Here is a 27365-nt window from a genome sequence, read left to right on the forward strand (position 1 = left end):
ACTCAGGCATATCCATTAAATCTCCAAGATAGGATTTCTCTGTGTAGCAACCCTGGCTGTCCTGGAACTCACCTTGTAGACCAGGCTGGCCTCAAATTCAGAGATTCCCCTGACTGCCTCCAGAGTGCTGGGATTAAAGGTGTGCACCTGGCTAAGAAATCTTTTAAAAGGATTTTTAATTTACGTACTTTATGCATATGGGGGTTTTCTCTACGTGTATGCACACCAGAAGAGGGCATTGGATCCCGTGGAACCACAGTTACAGACTCCTGTTGTGAGCCGCCATTTGGGTGCTGAAAAGTAAACTCAGGAATTCTGGAAGAACAGCCAGTGTTTCGGCCGCTTAGCCACCTCTCCAGTCCCTAGAATAAGTAAATCTTTAAGAACCACAACAAAAAAACGTGTCTGGAATGCTGTGTGTTTCCCTTGCAAGCCAGCGGGCGGCCCCTGGGAATCGTGCCACTCTGCAGGCCCCGCCCACAAACCGGACCAACCCACAAGGCCCCGCCCACAGCCGCAGGCCCCGCCCAGATTCCCCCTCCCTCGCGACGGCGGAAGTGCCTTCGGTGCAGCACCGCCTCTCTCCTTCGCTCAACCTTTGACTTCCGCTTCCGGTGTGGGTCGTGAGCGCGCGCGAGCGCGGCAGTGGGAGGCGGCGACCAGCCGGTGAGTGCAGGCGTCCGACCCCGGCCTCCCGGCTTGCGAGCAGTGGCAGGCGGGCTTCGCCCGTGCCCGAGGCGTCCCCGGGATTGCCGTGGGTGTCCACCGGGCCCCGAGGGCGGCCCCGCCCGCTTCCGTCCTGACAGGCCTCGGGCTGCGCCCCTCGCCCCTCCCCGGGCCGGAGTCCGCGCTGTGGGGCCCGGCCCGGACCCCGATTCCCGCACGGAGCTCGGCCCCTGCCTTCGCCCTTCGCGTCCGCCCGGCCTCCGCTCTCGTCTGTTTCACCTGCATGCCTGGCCCGCTTCACGTCCCGGCTTTAGACCTCAGCCTCCAGAGCATCTCCATCCCCCGTCCACGCCCTTCACCTGGCCTCACCCCACCCCCACCCCCAGCTTATGGCCGCCGCGCTTGGGAGAATCTTGCCCTCCCCCACCAGCCTTCATCTCACTACTCTGTGGCAGCCTCCCCCCCCCCCATGCATGGCTTCTGCAGAGGATCTTTGGGGTTCTTCCTACGAGCCCAGCCCTGGCAGCTCAGGTTCAGACACTGCTTTCACTCCAAAAGTTACAATACTTTCCCCAGGTGGGACCTCACTGAGTAGCCATGGCTAGTCTGGAACTCATTACATAGACCAGGCTGGCCCCAGACACCGGCACCTGCCTGCCTCTGCCATCCTGGTGCTGAGATTAAAAGCGTGCACCACCAACGCTGCCCAGTTTTTCTTTCTTTTTTTCTTAATTAAAGCAAGCTCTCCCCATGTACGGTGGACTTAAAGTCAAGACGGGTCTGCATTAACCATCCAGGTGCTGCCTACCTCGTATTCCTCAATCTGGACTTTAGGATTATCTAGGATAATCCCTTTGCCGGGAGAGGGTCTCACCTGGGTCAGCCTCCCGGTCTGCCACGTAGCCTCTCTTCTGAAGCCGCCAGGGTTGACACTCACTTGCTAGAGGGCTGCGGCTGTGCCCCTGTGGTTTTTACTGTCCATCTGACATACCTGGTTCCCTCGTCCCTCAGGTAGAGAGGCCTCTCACCACGATGTGGCACGAGGCTCGGAAGCATGAGCGGAAACTCCGAGGCATGATGGTGGACTACAAGAAGAGGGCAGAGCGGCGTCGGGAGTATTATGAGAAGATTGTGAGTGGCCAGACTTCACCGTGGGCTGGGAGGGCTCCAGAGGGAAGGGCCCAGGGCTGGGGAGTATGGCAGGGCTAGAGTCCTGTTTCTTCAGCCTCCTTGTCTTCCTTTTCTGTCCACTGTGATGGCTTCCTGGGGCGTTGGAGGTAGAACTCTGGGCTTTGCACACACTAGACAAGCCCTCCACCATCCTAGCTACACGGCACCCCGTCGTCTATTTTTGAGTCCCTTGTTATGTAACTCGGGCTGGCTCATGCTCAGTCTTCCTGGCCTGTGCCTCCTGGGTTGCAGGTGTATGTTGCTGCACTCGGCGGATAGCCATTTCTTCAGTCTGGTTGTTGGGGAGAACTGCTCGGGCCAGCCTGCTGTGTCTGGTGCAGCTCCCGTGCGAAACTGGTGTTAGAGATGGAAGACTGTTAACCCGCAGTGGTGGTGCACGCTTTTGATCCCAGCACTCAGGAGGCAGAGGCAGGTGGATCTCTGTGAGTTCGAGGCCAGCCTGGTCTACAGAGCGAGTTCCAGGACAGCCAGGGCTGCACAGAGAGACCCTGTCTTGAAAAACAAAACAAAACAAAATATGGAAGACTGCAGCTCCAGACATAAGACTTTCCTCCTGACAAAACAAAACAACATCAGAACCCCCAACAAACCGCATGCTTTGGCCGAAAAGGCTCCTGTGGCCTCTGCCGCCCTCTCCGTGGCTTTCTTGAATGCCTTCGCCAGCCTTTTCCGTATCTGCCGCCACAGATGGGCATTGGTTTATGATGCCTGACTTTGTGTAACGCTTGCCTGTTGTGGGTACTCTCCCCCCAAGCTCGAAAGGACACTTGCTCACCTGGCTCAGTTCTTTTGGATTGCATCCCTGTAGGGTCACTGCCCAGCCCCTCCCTTCCCTTCCCGCTTCCTTCTGTCTTGTCCCTTGCAGACCGTCCAGCAGACTAGACAGGTCTTCCTGAAGTGCAAAACTGACCCTGCTCCTCCCTTGCTCACTATTCTATGGCCCCTGACTGTCTTTGGGAGAAGGCCAGGCTCTTGACCATAGCTTTCAATGACCTCTACAGTTCCCAACCCCCAGGAGGTGTTGAGAATGGAAGGCAGGGCAGGGCTTATGCCAAACAGATACCCTAACTTTGAGCCACACCCCAGCCCCTCACTGGGGGATTCTAGGCAGGGGCTCCACCACTGAGCCACACCCCAGCCCCTCACTGGGGGATTCTAGGCAGGGGCTCCACCACTGAGCCACACCCCAGCCCCTCACTGGGGGATTCTAGGCAGGGGCTCTACCACTGAGCCACACCCCAGCCCCTCACTGGGGGATTCTAGGCAGGGGCTCTACCACTGAGCCACGCCCTCAGCCCCTCACTGGGGGATTCTAGGCAGGGACTTAGTTTGGTTTTTACTTCTCCAGATCCACCCCATTCCTTGGTCTGCCTGGCTCCCGATTTCAGGTTATCCTGGCCTCCTGGCTATCCCTCTGTTGCCTAATGTTTCCTTCTGCGTGCAAATTGATGCAGTCTGTGGAATCATCTTGGCTGTAGCAGAGTAGTGAAATACGAACAAGTGGCTTTAACAGGACAGAAGTTTTTCTTTTGTCTCCGGAAAGTTTGTGTTGATTTGTGAGAGCTGTGGAGGCTCCAGCTCTTGTGACTTCCCTCCGCCCAGCAGAGAGGAGGGGATGGGGGGGGGAGGCTCTTGTGTCTGTTGTTGGGAGTGCTCTGCATGTGTCCCTGTGACCCTTGGCTCCTGTCCTGTTGTCCTGAATGTCCCCCAAGCCCATTCACCCTCGGGGAAGTAGACGTGCATAGATTGGGAGAGGGCGGTCTAGGTCAGAAGTGAGGTGCCCTTGGGGTGCCTGTTCAGGGGCTCACTGGAGGGGTGGGTGTGGAGACCTGCATACACTCACCCGTTGGGTGTTCTGGGGGTTTTCCTGGGGGCGATGTGAACAGCCAGGCAGACAGCATCCCTGTCTGTGGCCTTCTTCAGCACTGTCTCTATGGCAGCAGCTTTAAGAGGAACCTGGTCAGATTCTTAGCAAGCGTCAGAGCCGTCTAAGTGGCCTTGGCTTCCCGAGCCAGGAAGGAATATCTGAGTGGGCAGGTGGTGGCTACACAGCTTGTGTGGAGCAGCTTGTGTAGCTGTTGCTCAGGAAGGGTTAACTTTCGGGGCCGGGATGTGGCTGGGTGGTGAGTGCTTGCCTAGGCAACACCACCCCCATGCACAGAAGGGAAAGTAACAGACCCAACTCCCCGGTATTGCTGGGTACAGTGGGGTTTTGATTCAAACCAGTGGATGGATGGATGCCACAGAGAGCTTGGAAAGGGGTGTGCAGGCTCCTGATGGCGATGGTGATGAGGACCAGCCCCTCACTGGTGACAGGAAGAGCCTGATAGCAAGTGTCTGTGGGGCTCTTTGTGATGTGAGCCACACGCAGCCAGTGTCCTGGGCAGTCATGTGATCTGCATGCGGATGTGTGGAGCCTGGCTTCCAGAGATGGCCTGGCCACTGCTGGTGACTGCTGGGGCAGAGAGGGGGAGTGGGGTGGGATGGGGTGGGGTGGCTGCCTGAGTGAGTTTATCTGTCATCCCTGATCACTCTTAGTGACTGCTGCTTTTCTTCAAGTTTTATGACGTTTCTGTCATTGTTCCTATTCTTGACAACTTCCTTTTTTTTTTTTTGAGATTGGATCTTGCTAAATTGCATAGGCTGCCTGGGATTTAGTGTAACCCAGGCCACCCTCCAACTCACAGTCCTCCTGCCTCAGTCTCCTAGGTGCTAGGGTTACAAGTGCATACCTCCATGCCTCTTCACTAATCAGTCCAGTAGTTTGGGTAAAGAAATGCAATCTTGCCGGCCATTGGTGGTGCGCCCCTTTAATTTTAATCCCAGTACTCGGGAGGCAGAGGCAGGCGGATCTCTGTGAGTTCGAGGCCAGCCTGGTCTACAGAGTGAGTTCCAGGACAGGCTCTAGAACAATACAGAGAAACCCTGTCTCAAAAAAAAAAAAAAAAAAAAAAAAAAAAAAAAAAAAAAAGAAGAAGAAGAAGAAGAAATGTAATCTACAGGACATCATGATGGTGCACATTTTAACCCTTGCATTTGTGAGGCAAAGGCAGTGGAATCTGAGTTTGAAGCCAGCCTGATGTTTATAGCAAGCTCCAGGCCAGCCAGGGCTACACAGTAAGACTGTCCGAAGGAAAAGAGAAAAAGAAATGCAATCCCTTGTTGACGCACAGGTGAGACATAAACACGCCTCCCTCTGGCCCTCTCCTGGGCCAGGCCCCCCTTGGACTCTTGTTAGCAGTGGCCCTGTGCGTATAAGGTAGTCGCTGTTGAAGCCAGGGATGTCCCCCTACACTGAACTGTGAACCTTAGAGGTGGAGCTTGAGCTGTGGACCGCAGGCCTCCACTGGTATGTGCTGGAGAGTTCAGGGAGGCAGTGAATGATGGAGAGATGCCTGCGCACACTCCTGACCCATCTGAGCTCAGAGGCACTGTAGCCTGGTTGGTAAGAATGGATTCAGTTGATTTGTTTACCTCTGGTGCAGGGATGGAGCCTAGAGAGAGATGATTCCTGCTCTACCCTCAGCCTGGAGTTTGCATCTTAGGTAGGCTTGTAGGGCCTAGTTCTCGGAAGTGTAGCTCACAAAGCCAAGAGTGGGAAGAACCTCGCTGTCTACGGATGGATGAGTGGATGAAGTAAGGGTGGGCCGGGCAGTGTTTCAGTCCTTCAAACACTTGCTACGTAAGCGTGAGAACCAGACTTCAGATCCCTAGGATCCATGAAATGACGGTAGGCATGCTAGCCTGCTTGTAGTTACGCCTCCAGAAGGCAGAGGCTGGATCCCAGAGAAGCTGGCTAGCCAGGCCAGCCCTGTCAGGCAGCTTGACGTTTGGTTGAGAGGCCTTGCCTCAGTGAACCAGGTGTGCGAGTGATGGAGGGTGATTCCTGATGTGAGCCTGAGGCCTCCGAGTGCGGGTACACCCACACACGTGCACACATGTGAAAACGCGAAAACAAAAGTTTCTGTGCATGCACCGAAGGCCATTTATCCTCACGCCCAATGTGACGTGAAACAGTGCCCCACTCTGCGGACAGAGGCAATTGGGTCTGTGAGTTCCTGGTCACAGTATTATGTGGTGAGACCCTGTCCCCAACCAAACAGACCATATCATGTGGTGCAGCTTGAGCCTGCGGGCCAGGTGATGACCCTTAGCTAGAATGGCGGTTGTTAGGGACAGGGAGGGGGAGGGGCATTCTTTAGTGGGTAGAATTTGCACTTTGCAAGATGAGGCCAAGGTAGAGATGGGCAGCATAGTTCACAGAGAGAGAGAGAGAGAGATCAGGGTTGGCTGATGCTTTGCTTCTACACTGTGTGCTTACACGGTTAAGGGCTGGGCTGGGGCGCTGGTCAGTGGGAGCGTACCTGTCTAGCGTGGGTGAGGCCCTGAGTTAAAAAAAGTTAAAATGAATGGTTGAGCGTAGGATCTATGTTAGGTGCTTTCTACCACAATAGCAATTACCCTAAAGTTGGGAAAAATAAACAAATTAGAAAGGACTTAGGCCCATATGGGGTCATACTAAGTTCTGCTTGATGCCTCAGTGGGAAGTGGATGTCTCCGGGTTGCAGAGATTGAGTGGGGGAATGTCCTCACAGCCAGTGCTGAGGTTAGAGCCTGGCTGTTAGGTTGGCTCACTGGCTTTCCTGCAGGCATGCCCGGAGCTCTGTGCCTGTCACATCTAGGATGTAGATCCCTCCAGGGGCTCTTGTGTGCCTGCCAGACTCCATGCTGTACCTGGTGTCCCTAGAGTCGGGCTTGCTGGAGGCTGTGTGGCCTGAGGAATTGAAGGAGGCAGCCAGGTTCAGGGTAGCCAGAGAACTTGATTCCACAGCCACCCATCTGTATCTGTGCTTGCTTGGGTAGGCCCTCTGGCCTGTCAGCCTCACAGTGAACTGAGGGTCTTTTTGCTTGTTTGCTTGTTTTTGTTTTTCGAGACAGGGTTTCTCTGTGGCTTTGGAGCCTGTCCTGGAACTAGCTCTTGTAGACCAGGCTGGTCTCGAACTCACAGAGATCCTCCTGTCTCTGCCTCCTGAGTGCTGGGACTAAAGGCGTGCACCACCCGGAGAACTGAGTCCTGCCAGCCCAGTGCCGGGCTGTCAGATGAGTGGGGTGGTGCCCAGTTGTGGCTGCTCTGGGCCTCTGCACCAGCCTATCTGCTCCCTGCTGGGGGGTAGGGGACAAACAATGGCAGGGAACTGGGAAGTGAGGGAGTGCCCTGGGAGGCTGAGCCCCGCAGGGAGGGAGGACTATGCTACTCTTGCCTGATTTACAGTCCCCCAGAGCCCTGTGGAGACCAGGCCCCGGGGACAGATCCAGCAGTGAGCAAAACAGACCCTGCCCCCTGGGAGCACATTCCGCTTCATGTTCTTGTGGGAGGCTGGTGGCTTGGAACGAGCTGGAATTGCAGGTGCTGGTAGGCACCCTGGAGAAAACAAGTGGCCACGGAGGGCATCGATGTGGGGCTGATTGGGAAAGCTCTAGAAGGAGACCTGAAGAGGAACAGTAGCACAGACTTTCTGGAACTTTCTGGGCGTAATAGAGAGGCCCAGGAGAGCAGAGTCAGTGAGGCACCCAGAGCATGCAGAGGCCCCTCCTCTGGGGAGAGGAGCGCGTGCTTTGCCGGGACAAGGAAAACATTGCAGAGTACAGGGCAGCCACACACTCCACGCAAGGCTGACCCATGCACAGCAGGAGCCGGTCAGAGCGCGTGCTCTGTACTGTGGCAGACTATGGGAGGTTTATGGTACATCATAGAGCCCCTTCCTGTGGCTCTCCCTGGTTGATGTGATTTCGTCCTGGGAACTGTCAGGCCAGGGCTCTGCCATCCCTCCAGCCAGGTTTATGCTCTCCATGGTGCTTTTGTGATGCTATGTATTTGTTAGCCCTCTTGGGGCTGATGGACTGGGGAGTCTCCAGCTTAGGTATCCTTTTGGGGGCCTGGTTTTGGCTTGTTTGTTTATCTGTTTATTGTTTTTCCAGACAGGGTTTCTCTCTAGCCCTGGCGGTCCTAGAACTACTAGCTCTGTAGAACAGGCTGGTCTCAAACTCATAGACCCTTCCGCCTGCTTCTGCCTCTGTGCCCAGCTCTTTGTTAATCGTTTTAATCCACTCAGTTTTCTTTCAGTGCCGAGGTTGGAGGTAGGGCCTCCTGTGTGTCGGGCGGCACTGTCCCACGGTTACAGCCTGAGCCCAGATTAACTAGGGTGGGACTGAGTTTCTTTGCCTTCAGTTCCACACCCTGGTGCATATGGAGCGGGACCTTGTCTGCCTGGTGTCTCCCTGGGGCCCGCAGATGTGTCTCTGCTCTTGCTGTGTGAGCTTCCTGCCCCAGAGTCTGCTGCAGGTCCGGTGCTCTGCTCACCCTGTGCTTCAGATGGATGGCCTGGGACGGGCACGGAGAGTTAGGGGTAATACCTTACCAGGTCGGCTTTTAATTTGTAATCCTCCTGCCTCAGTTTCCCAAGTAACTGCGGGAGAGGCTGGCTGGCAGGATGCCTCAGCTAGAGCAGAGTTCAGCGCTGCTGGCCACGCCTGGGAGGACGCAGTTCCCCGTCCCTGAGGCTCGGGCTGTGCCTATTGGCTCGCCTGTAAGGATGGCCCAGGGACTTGATCCAGAGGCCAGCTGACCACTAGCCTGCTTGTGGAGGTGTGGTGGGCCTTGGCTCCTTGGTGACCTCCGACCTGTTCCTCCCTGCAGAAGAAAGACCCCGCCCAGTTCTTGCAGGTGCATGGCCGGGCCTGCAAGGTTCACCTGGATTCTGCTGTTGCGCTGGCTGCTGAGAGCCCTGTGAACATGTAAGGCTGTTGGGCAGGGGGCGGCATAGTGTCAGAAGGGACTTGGGCTCTAGAGTCTGCAGTAGGGGCTTGGGTAAGGACAGAGTTCTGTGTAACCAGGCTGGGAGGACCGTGCACGTGAACTTAACTGCCTGACAGGTTATGTAGCCGGTCGGTCAGGGTGGGGGGTGTCTCAGGGCTGACTGAGGCCCACAGGGGCCTGTTTCGGGATGGCTGTGGTTTAAGTTCCTTGCTGTCGCCTGGCCCTGAGAAGTGGGGTCCCAGTTTGAGGGCCAGCCAATGGATGGCCTGTTGGGACCTGGAAACTGGAGATGAGAGTGAGGGGTCGGGCTTGAGGCGGTGGGGACCGGGTGCTTGGATTCTGAGTCGTGTCCCTCAACCTCCCTCAGGATGCCCTGGCAGGGGGACACCAACAACATGATCGACCGCTTCGATGTCCGTGCACATCTAGACCACATCCCCGACTACACCCCCCCACTGCTCACCACCATGTAAGTCCTCTGAGGCTGGGCTGCCCGGCATGCCCAGCGTACGCGCCCCCTTTCTTGGGAGAAAGGAGCCTTGCCCATTTCAACCTCTAGCCAGAAGCCTCCCCACTTTTCCTGATGGCTGGGGCTTTGGTTCACCTTCTCTTTAACCCCCCCCACCCCCCAAAGCTCCCCGGAACAGGAGTCAGACGAGCGGAAATGTAACTACGAGCGGTACCGAGGCCTGGTGCAGAACGACTTCGCCGGCAGTGAGTGGCGGGGCGGGGCGTGGGGCGTGGGGGCCTGAGGCTGGACGACCTAGACAAGGCTCACCCAGGTACTTGCTGCTGGTCGCCCGTGGTTCTGTCCCAGTGTGTGGACCCTCTTCCCCTTCTGGGCCTTTGTCCATGAAACTGACACAGGGCTCTCCGTGGTTAGAGACACCTCCCATCCCTTCCCTCTGACTCTGTGTAGAGTCCTTTCCTAAAAAGGAAGGGAAAGGGTGAGGGTCGCCGGAGGAAACGTCTGTTGTGAGCAGAGCCTCTGACAGTTTTGTCCCGGTGTTGAGCCCCTTAGTTAGACGCGCCAAGTCTGGCCTTCGCTGGGACTCCAGAAGGCGAGGACTTGCCCCCTGGGCTTCCCTAGGAGGACAGATCCTCACGGGCAGGCTTTTCTGTCAGGTCATCTGGGCACACCTGCATGTAGCTGGGCACGTGGCATGTGTGAGGCTCTGGGTGTCAGCCAGGGAACTGGCTCAGTGGTTAGGAAAACCTTCCATGCAAGCCTGACAACTTGGGCTTGGCCAGGCGACCCTGCTCCTGAATTGTCCCCTGACCTCCACCTGCAAGCCTTGTCCCTGTACACACGGCATGCGTGGACCTGTGCGTGTCCGGTCTGAGACTCTGGTTCTGCTCTTAGCCTCGCAAACACAAAGCGGAACTGCACCTGTGACCGTGCATGGCTTCCTGCAGGGCAGCGGACTCCTCCATTTCCCTTTTCCCTGTAGTGCTTTGTGCTGGGGATGATCCAGGGCCACACACAGACGCTAGGGGGCGTGCTCACCCATCCAGCTACATCATTAGACCTCGGGTTATTTTCCCTACTCTTTCCCTGTTTGGGATGCAGTCTTACTCTATAGCCCAAGCTGGCCTGAAACTCATGGTCCCCCTGCCCAGTGAGACTCAGGTGTCTGTGGAAATGAGGTCCCCTTCCCTGTGGTCTTGCCTGCCTCTGCCTAAGCATGGAGAGCTCGCTCCCTGTGGGCACCGGTGGCCAGGGTCATCCGCACACAAACGCCTTTCCTGGCGGGTGTCGTTTTCCTTTGGGTGAAGTGTTGGGTGGCAGCTCCAGGGGTCAGCTTGAGAGTTAGGGGATCACACATGCAAGCCTTGCTCAGGTGACACAGGTGCCTTGCATGCAGACTCAGCAGTCCCAGAAGCTGCCACATTCTTGAAGCCAGTGAAGCCGTAGGGTCTTGCTGAAGGGTTCGGCAAAGTTTGTGGTTTGTCACCGTGGAGCTAGAGCCAGGCTCCCCTTAGTCCTTCACCCGCTCCTCTAAGCGGTGTGTGCTGTACTGTGCTGGGGCCAGAGGGCCACCACATCGTCACACGAACAGTGTAAGAACCAACCCAGGTAGCGTGAGAGTCAGCTTGCTAAGCGTTCCTGAAGGGAGCTAAGGCAGAGTTGGGTAGATCCATGCTTTCTGCTGAGCCTAAGGGAGGTGTGGATTAGGATTAGGATGCTCAGAGGTCGGAGGTGGGTGTGGGTGTGTGCCACGGCCAAGGAAGAACCTGCTGTGTTGTTACCTAGCCCAGACACCAGTGCCACAGATAGAAAAGCTGAAGTGCACAGGCTGGGGCGGGGGGCTCAGGTTCAAGGCTGGCCTGGACCAGCCTCAATAACTTTGTGAGACCCTGTCTGAAGGTGATGGCTGAGGATGTAGTTCGATGGTGGAGGCTTGCCCGGCATGCACAGTCTCACACCCTCCCTACTTTAAACAGAGAGCTCCTGAGCTCCAGAGCAAGTCAGAATTAGACCAGGGCTGGCTCAGTACCCTGGGAAGCTCCTGAAGCGGGAGCTGGGGCCGTAGGGGAGCATGATCATCCGGCACCCCATTAATACAAACCAAGTCACCAAACCGCAGGGCCACATGGTGCGGTGGCCAGTGGGGTCCGGATGATATCAACACTTCAGGACATGCATGTGGTTCTGGGGCCAGACAGGCTCCACGGTGGCAGTAGGGCCCCTAAGTCGCAAGTACTCACGTCAGGGATCCCGTCTGACGGGGGGAGGGATCTGAGGTACAAGATCACAGGGCGGGTGGGTCACCTAGCCAGTGCTGGATCCTGAGGCCACCTGGGCTCCAGACAGAAGGGTGATGTGAAATAGGGGACCCTGCCTTGGCTGCCCCCCACCATCTTGGTTCCCCACCCCGCCCACATGTGTCTGGCCATGCTGACCTCTGACCTCTCCTTGCCAGTCTCGGAGGAACAGTGCTTGTATCAGATCTACATTGATGAACTGTACGGAGGCCTGCAGAGACCCAGCGAGGACGAGAAGAAGAAGTGAGTCAGAGGCTTGTGTGATGGGGTGGGGGCCGGCCCCTCCCACCCCACCGCCTCAGGCTCCCGGAGCAGGGCCTCGGTACAGTTCTTGTTTGTGCAGAGGGCGGGCTCTTGCAGAGTGGCGTGAGGCCTGTGGGAGGCCCGAGGGCAGGCAGCCCCTTGGAGTCAGCCTGAAGTCAGGAGGTGCGAGGGACATGTGTGACAGGCTGCCATGCACTCTCCCCAGCGCCTGCATGCACTGAGCTTGCAAACCAGAAACGCTGCCGTCTCTCTGCAGAGGCCCCAGGGCCTTAGCCCAGGGTTGCCAGCTGTCTGAAAAGCCAGCTTGGCTGGACACTGTAGTTGGAGCCCTGATCAGGCCTGGGACCACCCACCATGTGGGCTGCGTCCTGACACGCCCAGGCACTTCCCACACTCAGACCGCGCCTTCAGGGTAGGGTGCTGGGCTTATCACAGTGGCCTCTCAGTATGACCCCCGAAAGCAGAGTGGGCGCACCCTGCACAAGATAACTCTGGGCTCTGTACTCAATGGGACTTACAGCTTGCACAGGCAGGCTTGCCTCCCAACAGGAGTAAGCCACCATGGGCAAGGCTGCAGCCCAGGGCAGGAATGGGAAGGCCCAGGCCACAGGCTGGCAGGCCTGACTGGAACAGGGTAGGTGGACTCATGTTGCCAAGGACCCAGGATCCATCGTAGGCCTTGCCTGTGGCCCTGTTCTGCTGGGTAGCCCCTGGCTGTGGCTCTTTTCCCAGGCTGGCCGAGAAGAAGGCTTCCATCGGCTACACCTATGAAGATAGTACTGTGGCCGAGGTCGAGAAGGTGGCCGAGAAACCAGAGGAGGAGGAGTCACCAGCCGAGGAGGAGAGCAATTCGGATGAAGATGAGGTCATCCCCGACATCGGTGGGGTCCCCTCTCTGCCCTCCCCACCTGCAGCCCCTGGGCATCGGTTTTGTGTATCGTCCCTCAGCCTCTGTGGGGTACCCGTGCTTACAAGGCCTTCCCCTGCCCGAGCTTCAGGGCCTCAGCCTCCCCCTGCTTCCCTGTCCCCCTCCCAGTCCTCTCTGTCCCTGTCCCCTGCCCCCCTCATTTCTGGGCACTGTTTCTATAAGATTTTCCCACCGAGGAGGTGGCTCTTCCTCCTTACCTGGGTCAGCCTTGCTTTGCTCTGGGAAATGAGTCCTCCTCTTTTCTAGAGCTGTCTGTCCCTCATTTCCCCGGCATCTGCCACTCATCCCTCCCAGAAGTCCCCAGTGAGAAGACTGTGTGCCTGCGACTGCTCCCTTCCCATTCCACCCTCCCCCCCTGTGTGCATGTGGGCTTTGCCTCAGGCAGAGCTGATGTCCGCGTCTGTCCTTCCCGCCCTCCTTCCTTGTGCGGCTCTGATGCCCCCATGTCCGTCCCTCCTTCCTGCCTCCCGTCTTCTCTTTCTTTCCTGCACTCCATCCACACCCACCCACCCTCTCCTTGTCCCTGCTGTGCAGTGAGCTGTGCTGGCCAAGCCCCAGCTTGGGCCTCAGCTGAGCTAGCACAGCTGTGCTGTCCTCCCCGGGCGTGGGTCCCTGACAGCCTTTCTCTTGGTGCAGACGTGGAGGTGGACGTGGACGAGCTGAACCAGGAGCAGGTGGCTGACCTCAATAAGCAGGCCACGACCTACGGCATGGCCGACGGAGACTTTGTCAGGTGAGGCCGCCGACTGGTGCCCGTGCACGTGGGCCTGGCCTCCGAGGCACCCACCCCTCTGCTGTCCTCAGCCTGTGAACTGTGCTCAAGAACTTCCTGCCACACTGTGACCTGGAAGCTACTAGGTTCCGTGGGGACAGCACCCTCTAGTGGCACACCACTAGATCTTCACACGCTCATGCTGTGGGAGTCGCGGCCTCTGCCTGTGTGTGTACCAGGTCTTGCCCTACCATGAGCTTTCTTTACATCAGTGGCACCAACAGACCAGAAACTGTTTTTGTGTGGAACCTATGGATCAGTCCCAGGTCCCTGCCCGAGTCTGAACCCAGAGCCCTGTGGCACAGTGATTGTTGTTATTGTTGTTTTTCAACACAGGGCTTCTCTGTGTAGCTCTGGAGGCTGTCCTGGAACTCACTCTGTAGACCAGGCTGGCCTCAAACTCACAGAGATCCACCTGCCTCTGCCTCCTGAGTGCTGGGATTGAGGGTGGCCGGTTCTGGGTTTTGTTGTGTTTTGAATTTTATGTATTTGAGTGTTTTGCCTGTGTGTAGCCAGTTCTATGTATCATGTGCTGGCCTGGTATTTGCGGAGGCCAGAAGAGGGATTAGATCCCCAGGCCCTAGAGGTACAGGCAGCTGTGAGCTGTCAGATGTGGGTACTGGGAACTGAGCTCAGGTCCTCTGTAAGAGCAGTAGCTGTGTTTAAGCTCTAAGCCGTCTCTCCAGGCCCGAGTACTGAACTCTGCCCTCCTAAACCGGCACCTGTCTCTCAGAAGGCTCTGAAAGAGAGTGCTTGAGGTTGTGCTGTGATGGGGTTCCTAGCAACCACGTGGTGCCTCATACCCAGTTCCTCCCTGGGCTCCAGGCACACGTGTGATACACAAACACGCTTTCAGACAAGATATTCATTCACATAAAACAAACTTAAAAACATTGTTTAGGTGCTCAATAAAATCTTTTGACTGTATCAAAGAAATTTGGTGTGGTAGCCACACCTGTGGTCCTGCAGTACAGAGCCTGAGGTAAGAAGGTCTTAAGTTCAAAGCCAGCCTAGGTAGGAAGTTCCAGGCCGGCCTGAGCTACAGAACAGGAGCCCGTAAAAAGGGGAGGGCAGGAAAAGGAAAGAAAGGGCAGGGGAATGCAGGTGCGCACAGCACTCAGCTGAAAGGATGCAAGAGTCACAGAGTGACATTAGGTCCCTGCTGTCCTTGTTGCCTTTCCCAGGGCTCAGCTCCCTCTGTGACCTGTGTCCTCCATGCTGGTTCTCTCTCCCTCTGCAGGATGCTCCGGAAAGACAAGGAGGAGGCAGAGGCCATCAAGCATGCCAAGGCCCTGGAGGAGGAGAAAGCCATGTACTCGGTGAGGTCTGGGTAGGGTGAAGAGGGCAAAAGTGTGTCTCCAGTGAGGATGCACTCCTCACCATCCTGGTACTCCCTACCCAGGGCCGGCGTTCCCGGCGACAGCGAAGAGAGTTCCGGGAGAAGCGGCTGAGGGGCCGCAAGATCAGCCCTCCCAGGTAGGATTTCTCCCCTGGCCGTGATGATGCATCGGAATGACAGTTAATAGTGAGGGGTAGCGATGGAGGCTTGTGGGTGCTTTTCTCTGCCCTGTGCCCCTCTAACCCTGCTGGCCTGGCGACTCTTGGGGAGTGGACAGGAGGGGATGGCTAGAGGAACCGTGGCCAGAACTCCGGGCCCCAGTCACAAGCTATTCAGTGTCACCACTGTAGAGGCTAGATAGTGACTCCTTCCTTCTAGCTACAGTGTCTTCCTCTGGAAAGTGGGGAGTGGGGCATGGCCCAGGCCCCTCTGCCCTTACCTCCTGGCCCTCACCTCCTGGGAGAGGGGCCTGGGCCACGCCCCATGTGGAAGTCTGCAGCCGGGCTCGGGTGGAGCAGTTGCAGATGAGGAGTCTTGCCTAGTGGCCCTAGGCAAATCTCTGACAAAGGAAACGATTGAAAGTTCCTCTCCTTGAATAGTCAGAGTTCCTGAAAAGAATCTCTGAGTTAAGTTAGGCTGCTGCTGTTTTCACCAGCGCCGCCGGGGACCCGTTATCATGGGGAAGCGGCCTGCAGTGTGGGTCGGAAAGCCGGTGCTGTGCTAATTACAGATGCGGCACCCCCATAATCAGGCAGGGTGCGCAGTCTGCAGCGCTGGGTGGGGTAGGCCCAAGTTCATGCCAGCCCAGTCAACCCTCCATTGTCCTTCCTGTTGTCTCCACAGTTATGCCCGCCGGGACAGTCCCACCTATGACCCCTATAAACGGTAAGTGTCAGCGGCCAGCCTTTTGGGTCACCCCTGTTGCAAATGGCATCCTGTGGTCTGTGGCATCCTGTGGATCTACATCAGTTTTGTTTTCCTAATTTTTTTTCTTTTAATTCAGACTCTCCATTTATTTATTGAGTTATTGGAAGAACGGGCTTGTGATACACACAATACGGCATAAAGGGGTGTGGAGATCGGGTGTCTCTAACCCTGACTCCCAGAAGTAGTGAGAAGAACCAGGCCTGGCAGGGCCCAGCAAGCGTGGGGCAGGTCCCAGGGTGTGGGTGTCCAAGGCTGTTGGGTGGTAGAGGCCAGTCCAATTTAACTTCCTCCTGCAGCTCTCCTAAGGCCGAGGGTGGGGCCTGGTGGGGCCAGGGGGCTGTTGGGTTGCTACTTTGCTTGAAAGGGTGTTCCACTAGGCCCCAGTGTCGATAGGACGAAATTAAACCACATGTCATAGTTGAGAACTTACTCTCCTGGTTAAACAGGAAGACTGCAACATTTTCATTGAATTTGCTGCTGTTGTAGGGTTGAAACCCAGAGCCCCTTGCATAGGCAAAGCCTTCCCTGAGTTACATCCAGCCCTTCATTTTTATCGGCTACATAAAGCCAGGCATTTTCTTTTCTTTGTTTTTGTTTATTGAGACAGGGTTTCTCTGTGTAGCCCAGGCTGTCCTGGAGCTCTCTATGTAGACAAGGCTGGCCTCGAACTCAGAGAACTGCTGGCCTCAGGCTTCTCATTGCTGGAATCAAAGGCTCACCCCCAAGCCCACTTTCTGGGTTTGAGAAATTAAATTTGTGGGTGCAGTGCACGTGCCAAGGGGCTGGAGATAAAAGGACAGCTTGGAGGAGTGAGTTCTACAGCTGCAGACAGACAGACATACATACATACATACATACATACATACATACATACATACATACATACATATTTGGTTGGTTGGTTGGTTGGTTGGTTTTTCGAGACAAGGTTTCTCAGTAAAACAGGCTGTCCTGGAATTCACTTATGTAGACCAGGCTGGCCTCGAACTCCCAGATGCTGGAATTAAAGGCCACCACCCCCATAATTAATTTATTTTTGAGACAAGGCCTCTATGTAACTCTGGCTGGCCTTGACCTCCTTATGGATGTGTACCAGGCTGGCCTCGAACTCACACAACCTACTAGGGCCCTGGTGCAGCTGAAGCTCTGAGTGTTGCCTTCCTTCTGCCCTTCCCTGGCTTCAGGTCACCTTCAGAATCCAGCTCTGAGTCCCGTTCCCGCTCTCGCTCCCCGAGCCCAGGTCGCGAAGAGAAGATCACTTTCATCACCAGTTTCGGGGGCAGCGATGAGGAGGCAGCTGCCGCCGCCGCCGCGGCTGCCGCATCGGGGGCTGCCCCCGGGAAGCCCCCCGCGCCCCCCCAGCCCGGCGGCCCCGCTCCAGGCCGCAACGCCAGCGCCCGGTCGGTAACGCTTGCGTGCGCCCCCGCTAGCCGCCGGGAGGAGGGGCGGGCCCTCTAGGGCAGTGATGCTAATGGCCCTGTGCTCCCGCAGCCGCCGCTCCTCCTCGTCCTCCGCCTCCAGGACCTCCAGCTCCCGCTCCAGTTCGCGCTCCAGCTCGCGCTCCCGCCGCGGCTACTACCGCTCTGGTCGCCATGCGCGCTCCCGCTCGCGGTCCTGGTCCCGGTCCCGATCCCGCTCCCGGCGCTATTCGCGCTCCCGCAGCCGCGGAAGGCGGCACTCGGAAGGCGGCTCCCGCGACGGACACCGCTACTCGCGCTCCCCAGCCCGGCGTGGCGGCTACGCGCCCCGCCGCAGAAGCAGGTCGGTGCCCAGGGGGTGCGCGTGCATTTGTGAGGGTGCAGGCTGGGGACAGACCGCTCTTTTTCCTGCAAGCGCCTGGTTGGAAGCAGGTGGAGTATGTGCCCGAAAAACGGGGTGGGGCGGGTAGCCCCTGGCCCTACTGATGGTATGTGCTGTCGGAATGTCACTGCCAGCCTCCTAGTCGGTATCAGCTGTGGGAGCTGCTGGGGTCATTAACTGCCAGGCACAGTCCGGCTCCTTCGTCCCTATTGCTCTAGAGAGGCTGAGTGCGTGTTTTCCTGATAGCTGTGGCCACTCAGTACTGACAGCAAGCACTGTCAGCCAGGGCAGGTTTGTTACAGACTTGGAAGTTGGCTTCTGAGACTTTCCTGCAGCCCGACCACAGGAGAAAGGCTGGGGAGGGGAATGGAGCCTGTCACAACCTGAATCCCACTAGCGCCCCAGGCGGGGACTCCGGCACTGTGCAGCCTGGCCAGGGCTTGGGGGCAAATGTGTGGACCCAAGTGAGGCTCCTGAGTACCCTGAGCCGGGCCACCCGGGAAGTCAGCACCAGGGTGAGACCGAGAATGTGTCCTGCGCACTCGTGTGGGGCGCTGGCCCTGTTCTAGAATGTGTCCAGGGAGCAGCTGAGGCGCTCTGGCGGAAGTATGGGGAGACGTGGACTGGGTGTTCTCAACCTTGTGGGAGGCCCGTGGGCGTGGAAACGGTGACCTCCTGTAGGTCCCTGGGGCCTCAGAGCCCCGCTCTGCTACTCCTAGGAGCCGCTCGCGTTCAGGTGAGCGCTATAAGCGGGGTGCTCGGGGCCCCAGGCACCACAGTAGCAGCCGCAGCCGCAGCAGCTGGTCCCTCAGCCCTTCCCGAAGCCGCAGTCTGACCCGTAGTGGAAGCCGAAGCCAGAGCCGCAGCAGAAGCCGCAGCCACAGCCAGAGCCAGAGCCACTCGCCATCGCCCCCGAGGGAAAAGCTCACCAGGCCAGCAGCGTCCCCTGCTGTGGGCGAGAAGCTGAAAAAGTGAGTGGGGAGGCCAAGGGAGGCAAAAGGCAGGCAGGTACATCTCTGTGAGTTCGAGGCCAGCCTGGTCCACCGAGCGCTTTCCAGGACAGGCTCCAAAGTAATACAGAGAAACTCCTTGTCTCGAAAAACAAACAAACAAACAAAAAAAAGAGTAGGGGTCAGGCAGGAACTGAGGGGGCCCCCGCGGGGCTCATTTTGGAGGGAAGGTGAGTACGTGATGGAACCCGGAGGTGTGTGAACTGTAGGGGCAGTGCCTTGGCTTGGGTGGGTTGTCAGAGAGGGGTGTGGTCCTGCGGGTCAGGAACGCGTCTTGAGGGGTCTGGGGCTCATTTCTGATGGCAGTCCCGAGGCCTATGGTAAGAGTAGCACTGCCGTTTCCTCCCAACCAGGACCGAACCTGCCGCTGGTAAAGAGACAGGAGCTGCCAAAGTCAGTAAGAATTTGGAACTCGCCCGTCTAATTCCCGTCAGCAGCAGTGTCCAGAGCTGGGCCCGGTGGGCCTGCAGGGGGCCCAGGGGGAGGGGAGAGCCAGCCCAGGGCCTGGGGAGGGGCCACCCAGGCAAACTAAGTCCCACCCCTGCCTCCCACGGGCTCCAGCTGGCCCCCAAGTCCCAGGCTCTTGGCTGAGGTGGGCGGGGCGAGCTCTGGGCACCCAGGCCTATCTCACCCCTTCTCCGCAGCCCAAGCTGACCCCGCAGGAGAGGCTGAAGCTGCGGATGCAGAAGGCTCTCAACCGCCAGTGTAAGTCCGCCCTCCATCCACCCTGCCCCGGCCGGCCGTGGGGAAGAGTGGACTGACCTCTGCGCCTGCCTGAGCGGGCCGGGCTGGGTGTGGGGCTGTGAGGACAGCCCTCAGCCTGGCATCCTTGCTCCACAGTCAAGGCGGATAAGAAGGCGGCCCAGGAGAAGATGATACAGCAGGAGCATGAGCGCCAGGTCAGGCCGGGCTCCGGGCGGGGCACTCTGGTGCAGTGGGAGGCCGCGCCACCCCTCACAGCTGTTTCTGCTGCAGGAGCGTGAGGATGAGCTGCGCGCCATGGCCCGAAAGATCCGCATGAAGTAAGGCCCCGACCTGTGGTAGACCCAGCCCCCTGGCAGGAGTGCCCACCCCGGCCCCCACGCCTGCTCCTGCATTGGTCCCCCAGTCCTCTTGTCCAGGCAGCTCCTTCCCCGGTGGCCCTAGGCCCCTCTGTCTGAACGGTGCCCTCGAACTCGGTGCCCTCGAACTCCGGCCTCCCCACACCTGGCAGCTCACCTAAGTGCTCGGTACTTGAGTGAGTGGTGAAGTGAAGCCCGGCCCGTGGTGGATCTCTTTGGCCGGGGCTTTTCCCTTCTCCTTTTCCTGCGTTATATGTTGAGCTGTGCTCAGAGCTCTGGGCCTATGTAGGCTTGGGGTCTTAAGACTCTGATTGGGTGGCATCCTCCTGGAGCCTGAAGTGGACCAGCCCCTCAGGAGCCACCACACTGGGCAGCTAGGATCAGTACCCGCGTCCTCCGTTTGCCCAGGGCCCCTAGGAAGAGCCTGGGCTGTCACACTGTGTATGGACACGGAGGGGGATGGGGGCCTGGCCCTGTCTGGCCTTTCTCGTCCGTGCTGGGGGGGGGGGGCTACATTAGGCTCTCGCATCTGAGTTGCTCTTCTCTGTGATGGGATGGCCTCTCTCTAGGCAGGCATGTGGATGGCCTGAACTGAACTGTGGGAGAGGGGGAGGGAGGGCCTACCCCTCCCGCTTTATCATTTCTCATGTCATAACACATTATTTGCTTTTTCTTTCCTTTTTTACTTCTTGGTTTTTTTGAGACAGAATTTCTCTGTACCTTTTGGAGGCTGGCCTTGAACTCACAGAGATCCGCCTGCCTCTGCCTCCTGAGTGCTGGGACTGAAGGTGTGCGCCACTGCACCCAGCTTTTTTCCCCCTTTTTTGAGATAGGTGGCCTGGGACTCCCTGTGTAGCCCAGACTACCTTTGAACTCACGGCAATCCTCCTGCCTGTCTTCCCAACTGAGGGATTACAGGTATGAAGCAGCATGCCTGGTTAGCTGTAAGAACAGGGAGGAGGCAGAGCAGGAGAGACGGCCAGACAGGGCACTGCCACGGTGTGGGTTCGCGGATGTCACAGGACAGCTTCCCAGATAGCAGGACTCCTTCCAGTGCAGGACCTGAGCATGGAATGCAGGTCATCAAGCTAACGACAGACATGGGCTCACTGCCGAGCTGTTCTGCAGCTTTGGAGGCTGCTGTCAGGTGGAAGAAGCAGCCAGGCATGGCATTTCCCACCTGTAATCCCAACACGGGAGTGTCGTGAGTTCAAGGCCAGTCTGAGCTACACAGACAGACTCCAGGGAGGAGTTCAGGGACTTCTGTCCACCGGTTGTGTTGGCTTCTGTTACCACTGCCCACTTGCCTATGGCTTCACCTCGCTGTCTGCCTCTTTCCTGTCTTCTGGGCCTCACTTTGCCCTGCTCGGCACTGGATAGGCAACAGACTAGGCCTGGCTTTCCCGGCAGGGGACATGGGATTCCAGTCTGTCCCAGCAGGGGCGCTGTAGAGCCCCGCAGGTGCTCACCCCTCCTTGTTGGTTGCCTCCCCTCTCCCCCTGCAGGGAGCGAGAAAGACGGGAGAAGGAGAGAGAAGAATGGGAACGCCAGTACAGCCGCCAGAGCCGCTCACCCTCCCCACGCTACAGTGAGTGCCTCCCCGGGCCCTACGGTGCCATTCTCAGAGCCATTAGAAAGAAAGCTGTGTGTGGTGACACTTAGCCTGCTTCCCGGCCCTCGGGGGTAGAGGGCGAGGGACCAGGGTTACACGGAGAAATCCTGTACACTTGTGACCTGGTAGTGAGGAGGGGCTGGAGAGTTCCTGCCAAATTCAGGGTCAGCCTGGGCTACAATTGAGACACATAGGCGCACACTGCCTCCACACACAAAACTGCGGAGTCTCGGGCAGGGGGGTCACGTGTTTTGGCGTTTGAGAGTAGTGTAGATGACACAGGAGATTCTCGTTTGAAAGAGTACTCAGGATGTCAGAAACCAGCCAGGTTGTGGTGTACGCCCTGGGGAGAAGCAGGAGGATCTGTCTGAGTTTTGAGGCCCATCCGGTCTACATGGCCAGTTTGAGGCTAGCAGAGGCTGCACAGTGAGACCCGGTCTCAAAACAAGGCACACACAGGTGGCCTGCAAGGGTGAGGACAGGGTGGCCCAGCGGAGGCTGGCTGGCGTCACCGACCTTTTCTTCTTTTCAGGTCGAGAGTACAGTTCTTCTCGAAGGTGAGCTGCTGGCCCAGCTACTGGGGTAACCCTGGCCCCCGGGAAGTCCCCTGTGCCCTTCCTTTGGTGGGCTGGACCTGTTCCTAGGGAAGACACTCCTTCCTCAGCAGCAGTCTCCAGGCATGTTGGTGCATGTGTGCATGGGAGGGAGGTTCCCAGCAGCCCACCCTCACAGTTGTCTCCCTTCTCTGCAGGCGCTCGAGGTCCAGGTCCCGAAGCCCCCACTACAGGCATTAGGTGGAGACTGAGTGGGGACGGCGACGCTCTGGGTTCCTGTAGTGAAATAAAAGCTAACATTATTTAAAGCCCTTTGCTGCCTGCTGTCCGGGAGCCTAGATGCAGCCCAGGGCCCCTGCAGGTGCGGCAGAGCCTTCAGGGTGTGGTGCGTGGGGCCTGTGAGGAGGCAGGGGCCAATCCAGTCAAGGGCCCAGACTGTGGCATGTGCGGACAGGGCCAGTGGATGACGGGCTGGGACTGGACTGCACCCAGGGGCCTCTGGTGACAGGTCCAGGCCTCGCCCTGCCCTTGCCCGGCCCCTGGCCTCACCCACACCAAGAACCGGGAGCGCGGCTTTCTGTGCCAGCCCTCCGGTGCCCAGGGCACTCACCCCCACTCCAAACCGGTCTGTCCAGGCATCCACACTACGAAGGGGGAGCCTCCCACCCCAGATACCCCAGGAAAGCCAGAGTCCAGGCACATGAATAAATAGAGGATGGTTTATTCACACAAAGGGAAGGGTTAGGGGGTGGCAGGACTGTGCTCAGGCCATCTCCGGGTGGCTCTGCCACAGGTGTTTGTCCAGCGTGGCCCGTAGGCCAAACGGCACACAGCAGTATGGGCACTCGTATCGGGTGCTGCCGGGCCCAAGACCGTGCATGCGCTGGTGTCGCTTGAGCTTGCTGCTTTGGGCGCAGGCGTAGGGACACTGGTCGCAGGCATAGGGCCGCTCTCCCGTGTGCGAGCGCCGGTGCACGGTCAGGTTGCTGCTGTTGGCGAAGCACTTCCCGCAGAACTCACAGCTGCTCCCAGGCCCGCGGCTCTTGCCTGTGGACTTGGGGGTCTTCCTGAGAGTCGCCTTCTCACTCTTGTCACTCTTTGCGGGGTCAGTCCTTTGTACTCTGGTGGCTCCCCAGTCATCGGCAACACCTGGGCCAGCCTGAGCCCCGCTGCCAGGAGCTCCGGGTTCCTGGATCCCCGCTGTGGCCGCAGCTCCTGCCTTCTCTACCTGCTGTGGCAGTGTGCTGGCTGGAGCAGCTGCGTGGTCAGCCGGTTCTGGAGGGGCTGCCGGGGAGACGGCCCTGCTGGCGGCAGGGGTGCCGGGACTCCCCGGTGCCAGCTGCCGGTGGGTCTTCTTGTGCCTGTTGAGCTTGCTGCTCTGGGCACAGGCGTAGGGACACTGGTCGCAGGCGTAGGGCCGCTCCCCAGTGTGGGAGCGCATGTGCACCTTGAGGTTGCTGAAAGAGCTGAGGGTCTTCTTGCACACCAGACAGGTGGGGCTCTGCCGGGCAGCGCTGCTCACCACGGGGGGCTTGTTGTCCTCAACTGGCCCTACCATTGGCACTGCGGAGGCGGCCGCGGCCACCTCAGCCAGGCCCAGCAACGGGGACTCTGGGGTTTCTGACTCTGTCTGGTAGATGGATAGCCCATGATCCCACTGGGCGTGGCGTAGCAGCTTCCAAGCTCCGGCAAACTGTCTACCACATCTTAGGCAGTTCAGAGCCTTCAGCTCCTTGGATTCTAGAAAGGGGAGTGAAGGGTAGGGAATCAGTGCTGGTAGGATGGTTAGCAGCATCAACCAGCCCAGCAGCTTCCTAGTGAGACAGATGCTGCCCTCCAAAACTAAACTGTTCCACATTAGGGGGAGGGACGTCAGCAAGGCCAGGAAGGATCGGGACAGGGGCTTGAAAAGCAGATCTTAGCATGAAACCTCAGAGCTGGGACCTGGCACAGACAAGGTAAGGTGCCTTCTGGCGAGCTGGGCTAGCGCTGAATTGCAAATTTGATGCTTTCTCTAGACCCACGGTGTACAACTACAGGACACTTCCCAGAGCCACCAAATCCTGGGTGGGAGGGAACCCTTTATGGCCAAGGCTGAGCAGAAACTTGTCAAACTCAAGACCCTTCCTCCCTAGCTGACTCAGCTTCCTGAGCTGAGCCTAAGAGACCAAAACACCCACATCTGAGCCGGGGGTGGTGGAAATAAATGGCCTTTAATCCCAGCAATGGGCAGACAGAGGCACGAGGATCTCTGTCTCTGAGTTGGAATCCAGCTTAGTCTACATAGAGTTCCAGCACAGCCAGGGCTATGTGGAGACCCTGTCTCAAAAAAAAAAAAACAAAAAAGTTCACCCACAAGTAGCTGGGTCTGTAAGACCAGTAATACCAGCGGCCTAGGTCAGGGGGAGACGACATCTAAAACCTTAAGCCCAGCAGTGACTCCACTTAGCCCCGCCCTCAAACTAAAGGCGATTGGATTATAGACCCTCCCTGGTCCACCCCTAAATATAATTCCATTTCCCAGCTTCCAGCCAAGCACCACATGAGGGGGGCTGGAAATTCAAGTTCAGATCAAGTCCTGCAGCCAGTTCACTCCATGGACCAAGCACCACTCTAATTTTAATTCCTCCTCCATATTACGGCTCTTTTGAGTATCCAACGCCTGACCAGGGGCTTCCCAGCACTCAGCTGGGAGATCCCAGCAAGGGAACACACCAGAAGCCTCTTCCCTGGCTCTGAACTGCCTGATAAGGATTGAAACACGGTGGGGGTGGTGAACTCAGTTCCTGCGGGCCTCCAACCCTCTCCCCAAGGCCACTGTCCCCACCTTCTCCGAGTCCCTCTACTACCGCCAGCCCTGGTCCAGCCACCTGGACAGTTATTTCTGTCCGTGGGGAAGGAGAAGTGAAACCAAATTGGGGTGTATGGCAAAACCCCGGCCTGGTCTTCTGGGGCTGGCCACACCTTGTGGGTGGCCTTCCTCCGCTGCCCAGCCCCCGCCCTACCTCTAGTCCCTGCCCTAGGACAGGCAAGCCCAGGCCACGCCTAGGTTCTACCCTAAGGGGAGCAAGGAGAAAGGGGAAGTAAAGCTCGGTGCCCCATCTGTCCACCTTAGCCCCCTCTCCGCAGGGCAGGAAGCTCAGCTCTGGGTCGGAGGGGGGCACTGCACTCAGAATCACTTACCTGGAAAGGGGCCGCCGCCTTGGGGGAGCTGACAGCCCATTTTTTTGTGGTTCATGAAAGCGACGATGGCCTCCAATGGGAAGGTCTGCTGGCAGCGGCCGCAGGTCAACAGATCTGGGTGCTTGTCGGTCCAGGGTTGGCGGTCTGCAGGGGAGGAAGCGGGTGGTGAGTGGTGGGGTGGGGCCCGGCTAGGGGTGAGGGCTCCAAGGTGAAGAGGGGAAGCCCGGAGGTCAGAGGCGAAGGCTGAGCTGAGGGAGGCCAGGCCGTCCCGGGCTATCCCCAGGGGAGGGGTACCCACCAGAGAGGGGCCCGGTGCACGCAGGGGCGAGGGCCGGGGACGCCAGGCGGGCCCCGGGGCAGAGGCACCCACCCGAGGAACCTGATACACTCAGGGGCGAGGGCCGGGGACGCCGGGCGGGCCCCGGGGCAGAGGCACCCACCCGAGGGTCACGATGCGCACAGGGACGGAGGCTGCGGACTCACCGGAAGGTTCAGGATTCAGCGGTATCCACGGGGCCCACGGGCTGCGCGCGCCAAAGGGGCGCGGGGCGGTGTCCAGGCGACCCTCGGGGCCGAGGGGCTCCGGCATGGACGTGTCCCTCGGGGACCAGGGCCCCAGGATCAAGGCCCCCGCATCGCGCTCTGGCTTCACATCAATGACGAGCTCGGGCGTCTCCATGTCGTCTTGGTCGGGCTGGGGTTCTACACGGCGCGGCACGCAGCCGGCCTTGCGGCGGGACATGGGGCGAAGGCGCTAGTCCAGGCAGCGCGCTCGGCGGCCGGACGCTCAGGTGAGTGGCCCGCGGAGACCCGCGCCGAACTTTTTACACGTGCTGGTCCTACGGAGGCTCCGCCCATTGGGGGCGGGGCCTGGCGGGCCAGTCGCCGCGGCCAAACCCCACCTCCTGGCCCAGTCCAATGCCCCCGGGACCAAGGCGCAAACTGTCCCCTCCGCAGGAGTCGATTTCACGCCAGTGGGAAGAGCGCTTCTCAAATCCACCGTAGCGCTGGTGATACCTGAGGCTCGGGAGTGTCGCCTCTCATACACCAAGTGAGGAGTAGTGGACACCTCTTACTACATGGGAAGTATTCTAAGACACTTTCACTCTTCAACTCTTCGTCTCCCTTTTTTCCTTTTTCTCTAAGTTTTATTTTGTCTCTAAGACGGGTCCCAAGTAGCCCAGGCTGACCCCAAACTGGTTAAGTAACAAATAACAGATGATGGCGTCGACCTTTGGATCTTGCCGGCACCTCTCCAGAGCTGGTTTTACAGGGGTACATCACCACACCTATCTTATGTAGTGCTGGGCATTGAACCCAGAACTTGTATTCTAAGCAAACACCCTACCGACAAGCGCCTTCCCCAGGCTTCGGCACCCCATTTCTGGAACACCCACAATACGAAGAAACCATTCCATAATACTTATAACCTGGCTCCTACCTCCACCACTACCCCAGTGCCTTCTGGTAAGCCCTGCAACCCAGGAGGCTGAGAACCACAAATGCAAGGCCACCTACAGTTATTTCACAGCATATGGAGGCTGATTGCCCTGAGGCAAAATCAAGCTGGGCAGGGGGCAGGATTTCCCCCAAAGGGCTTCAGTTTTCTCCCCCTGTACCAGGAATGAGCAAGCCAGGCAGAATGGAAACCTGGGAAGACAGTGGTAGCCGTTGCAAACTGGCAATCTCAGCATAGGGAGTGTGGGAGCAGTATAGGCAATTCAAAGCCAAGTTTAGTCAGCTATGGAGGGGGTTTGAGACTACTTTGGGCTAACGAGACCCTGCCAAAAAATAAATGTTTTCTTAAAGAAAACAAAGCAAAGTAACAAAGCTGGGCAGTGGTGGCACACACCTTTAATCCCAGCACTCGGGAGGCAGAGGCAGGCGGATCTCGGAGAGTTGGAGACCAGCCTGGTCTACAGAGCCAGTTCCAGGACAGGCTCCAAAGCCACAGAGAAACCCTGACTGGAAAGAACAAACAAACAAAAAACCAAACTGATTTTGGTGGTGGTACACTCCATAACCCTGGTGCTCTACTCCAGTGTCAGAGGCAGGATTGCCCAGGAATTCCTGACCAGCCTGGTCTACATAATGAGCTGCAGGGCCAACTGGGATCCACCTAGGGAGAGCTTGTCTTGTAAATAAATTTGAAGATCTGAGTTTTGTGAGTGAATCAAGGAGAGCCAGGATCCTGAGCACTCAGGACTAAGGAGAGGCAGGCAGGAACACTCTGGAGGGTCTGTTGGTAACTTTGAAGTTTGTTGCTCCTTCTGGTACCAGGGGCCTGGGAGGGGTTGAGGCCAAACAGAAAATAAATCCTCTACCTCCGCTTTCTTCCTAATCCCATGCTGCTATCCATTAAAACCAAATAAAGTGCAGCCTGCAATCCCCCGTGCCTCCATCCCAGCCCCTGAAACTTCCCTCAGATAAGAATTTTCTCTGCTGCATTGTTGGAAGTGGCATTGACGCCCTCTC

The 27365-nt window shown here is 57.9% G+C and overlaps 2 protein-coding genes across 5 annotated transcripts; one reads left to right on the forward strand and one right to left on the reverse strand.

Annotated features, from left to right (window-relative positions):
* Positions 1 to 538: 538 nt before the first annotated feature.
* Clasrp (CLK4 associating serine/arginine rich protein) lies at positions 539 to 22015 on the forward strand. Of its 4 annotated transcripts, none has more exons than XM_051207590.1 (21): positions 539 to 666; positions 1678 to 1797; positions 8555 to 8652; positions 9042 to 9143; positions 9309 to 9388; positions 11599 to 11683; positions 12437 to 12585; positions 13269 to 13365; positions 14645 to 14723; positions 14807 to 14880; positions 15587 to 15628; positions 16855 to 17070; positions 17162 to 17431; positions 18190 to 18441; positions 18834 to 18873; positions 19125 to 19185; positions 19321 to 19379; positions 19456 to 19502; positions 21023 to 21129; positions 21686 to 21710; positions 21905 to 22015. In XM_051207590.1, exons 2-21 carry the CDS (start codon positions 1699 to 1701, stop codon positions 21945 to 21947), a joined length of 2025 nt encoding a protein of 674 aa, XP_051063547.1. In that variant the 5' UTR covers positions 539 to 666; positions 1678 to 1698; the 3' UTR covers positions 21948 to 22015. The 4 variants fall into 4 exon arrangements, 2 of the variants coding, with proteins under 2 accessions (XP_051063547.1, XP_051063548.1); XM_051207591.1 differs by having other exon boundaries at positions 21047 to 21129; XR_007835941.1 differs by lacking the exons at positions 21686 to 21710; positions 21905 to 22015 and having other exon boundaries at positions 18834 to 18877; positions 21047 to 21129.
* Positions 22016 to 22418: 403 nt separating this feature from the next.
* Positions 22419 to 26483, reverse strand: Znf296 (zinc finger protein 296). The gene is made up of 3 exons (XM_051207601.1): positions 25374 to 26483; positions 24891 to 25034; positions 22419 to 23447 (listed from the first exon to the last, which is right to left on the reverse strand). Exons 1-3 carry the CDS (start codon positions 25630 to 25632, stop codon positions 22471 to 22473), a joined length of 1380 nt encoding a protein of 459 aa, XP_051063558.1. The 5' UTR covers positions 25633 to 26483; the 3' UTR covers positions 22419 to 22470.
* Between the last annotated feature and the right edge of the window lie 882 nt (positions 26484 to 27365).

This window comes from Phodopus roborovskii, unplaced genomic scaffold (genome assembly GCF_943737965.1).
Source record: "Phodopus roborovskii unplaced genomic scaffold, PHOROB, whole genome shotgun sequence".
Classification (NCBI taxonomy): Eukaryota; Metazoa; Chordata; class Mammalia; order Rodentia; family Cricetidae; genus Phodopus; species Phodopus roborovskii.

Coding starts and splice junctions, on each gene's coding strand:
- Clasrp (XM_051207590.1), top strand. CDS start 1,699: ATGTGGCACGAGGCTCGGAAGCATGAGCGGAAACTCCGAGGCATGATG. Junction 18,874..19,124: donor AAGAGACAGGAGCTGCCAAA/GTCAGTAAGAAT, acceptor CCTTCTCCGCAG/CCCAAGCTGACCCCGCAGGA. Junction 21,711..21,904: donor GAGTACAGTTCTTCTCGAAG/GTGAGCTGCTGG, acceptor CCTTCTCTGCAG/GCGCTCGAGGTCCAGGTCCC.
- Znf296 (XM_051207601.1), bottom strand. CDS start 25,632: ATGTCCCGCCGCAAGGCCGGCTGCGTGCCGCGCCGTGTAGAACCCCAG. Junction 25,035..25,373: donor GCTGAATCCTGAACCTTCCG/GTGAGTCCGCAG, acceptor CCTCCCCTGCAG/ACCGCCAACCCTGGACCGAC. Junction 23,448..24,890: donor AGGCGGCGGCCCCTTTCCAG/GTAAGTGATTCT, acceptor TCCCCTTTCTAG/AATCCAAGGAGCTGAAGGCT.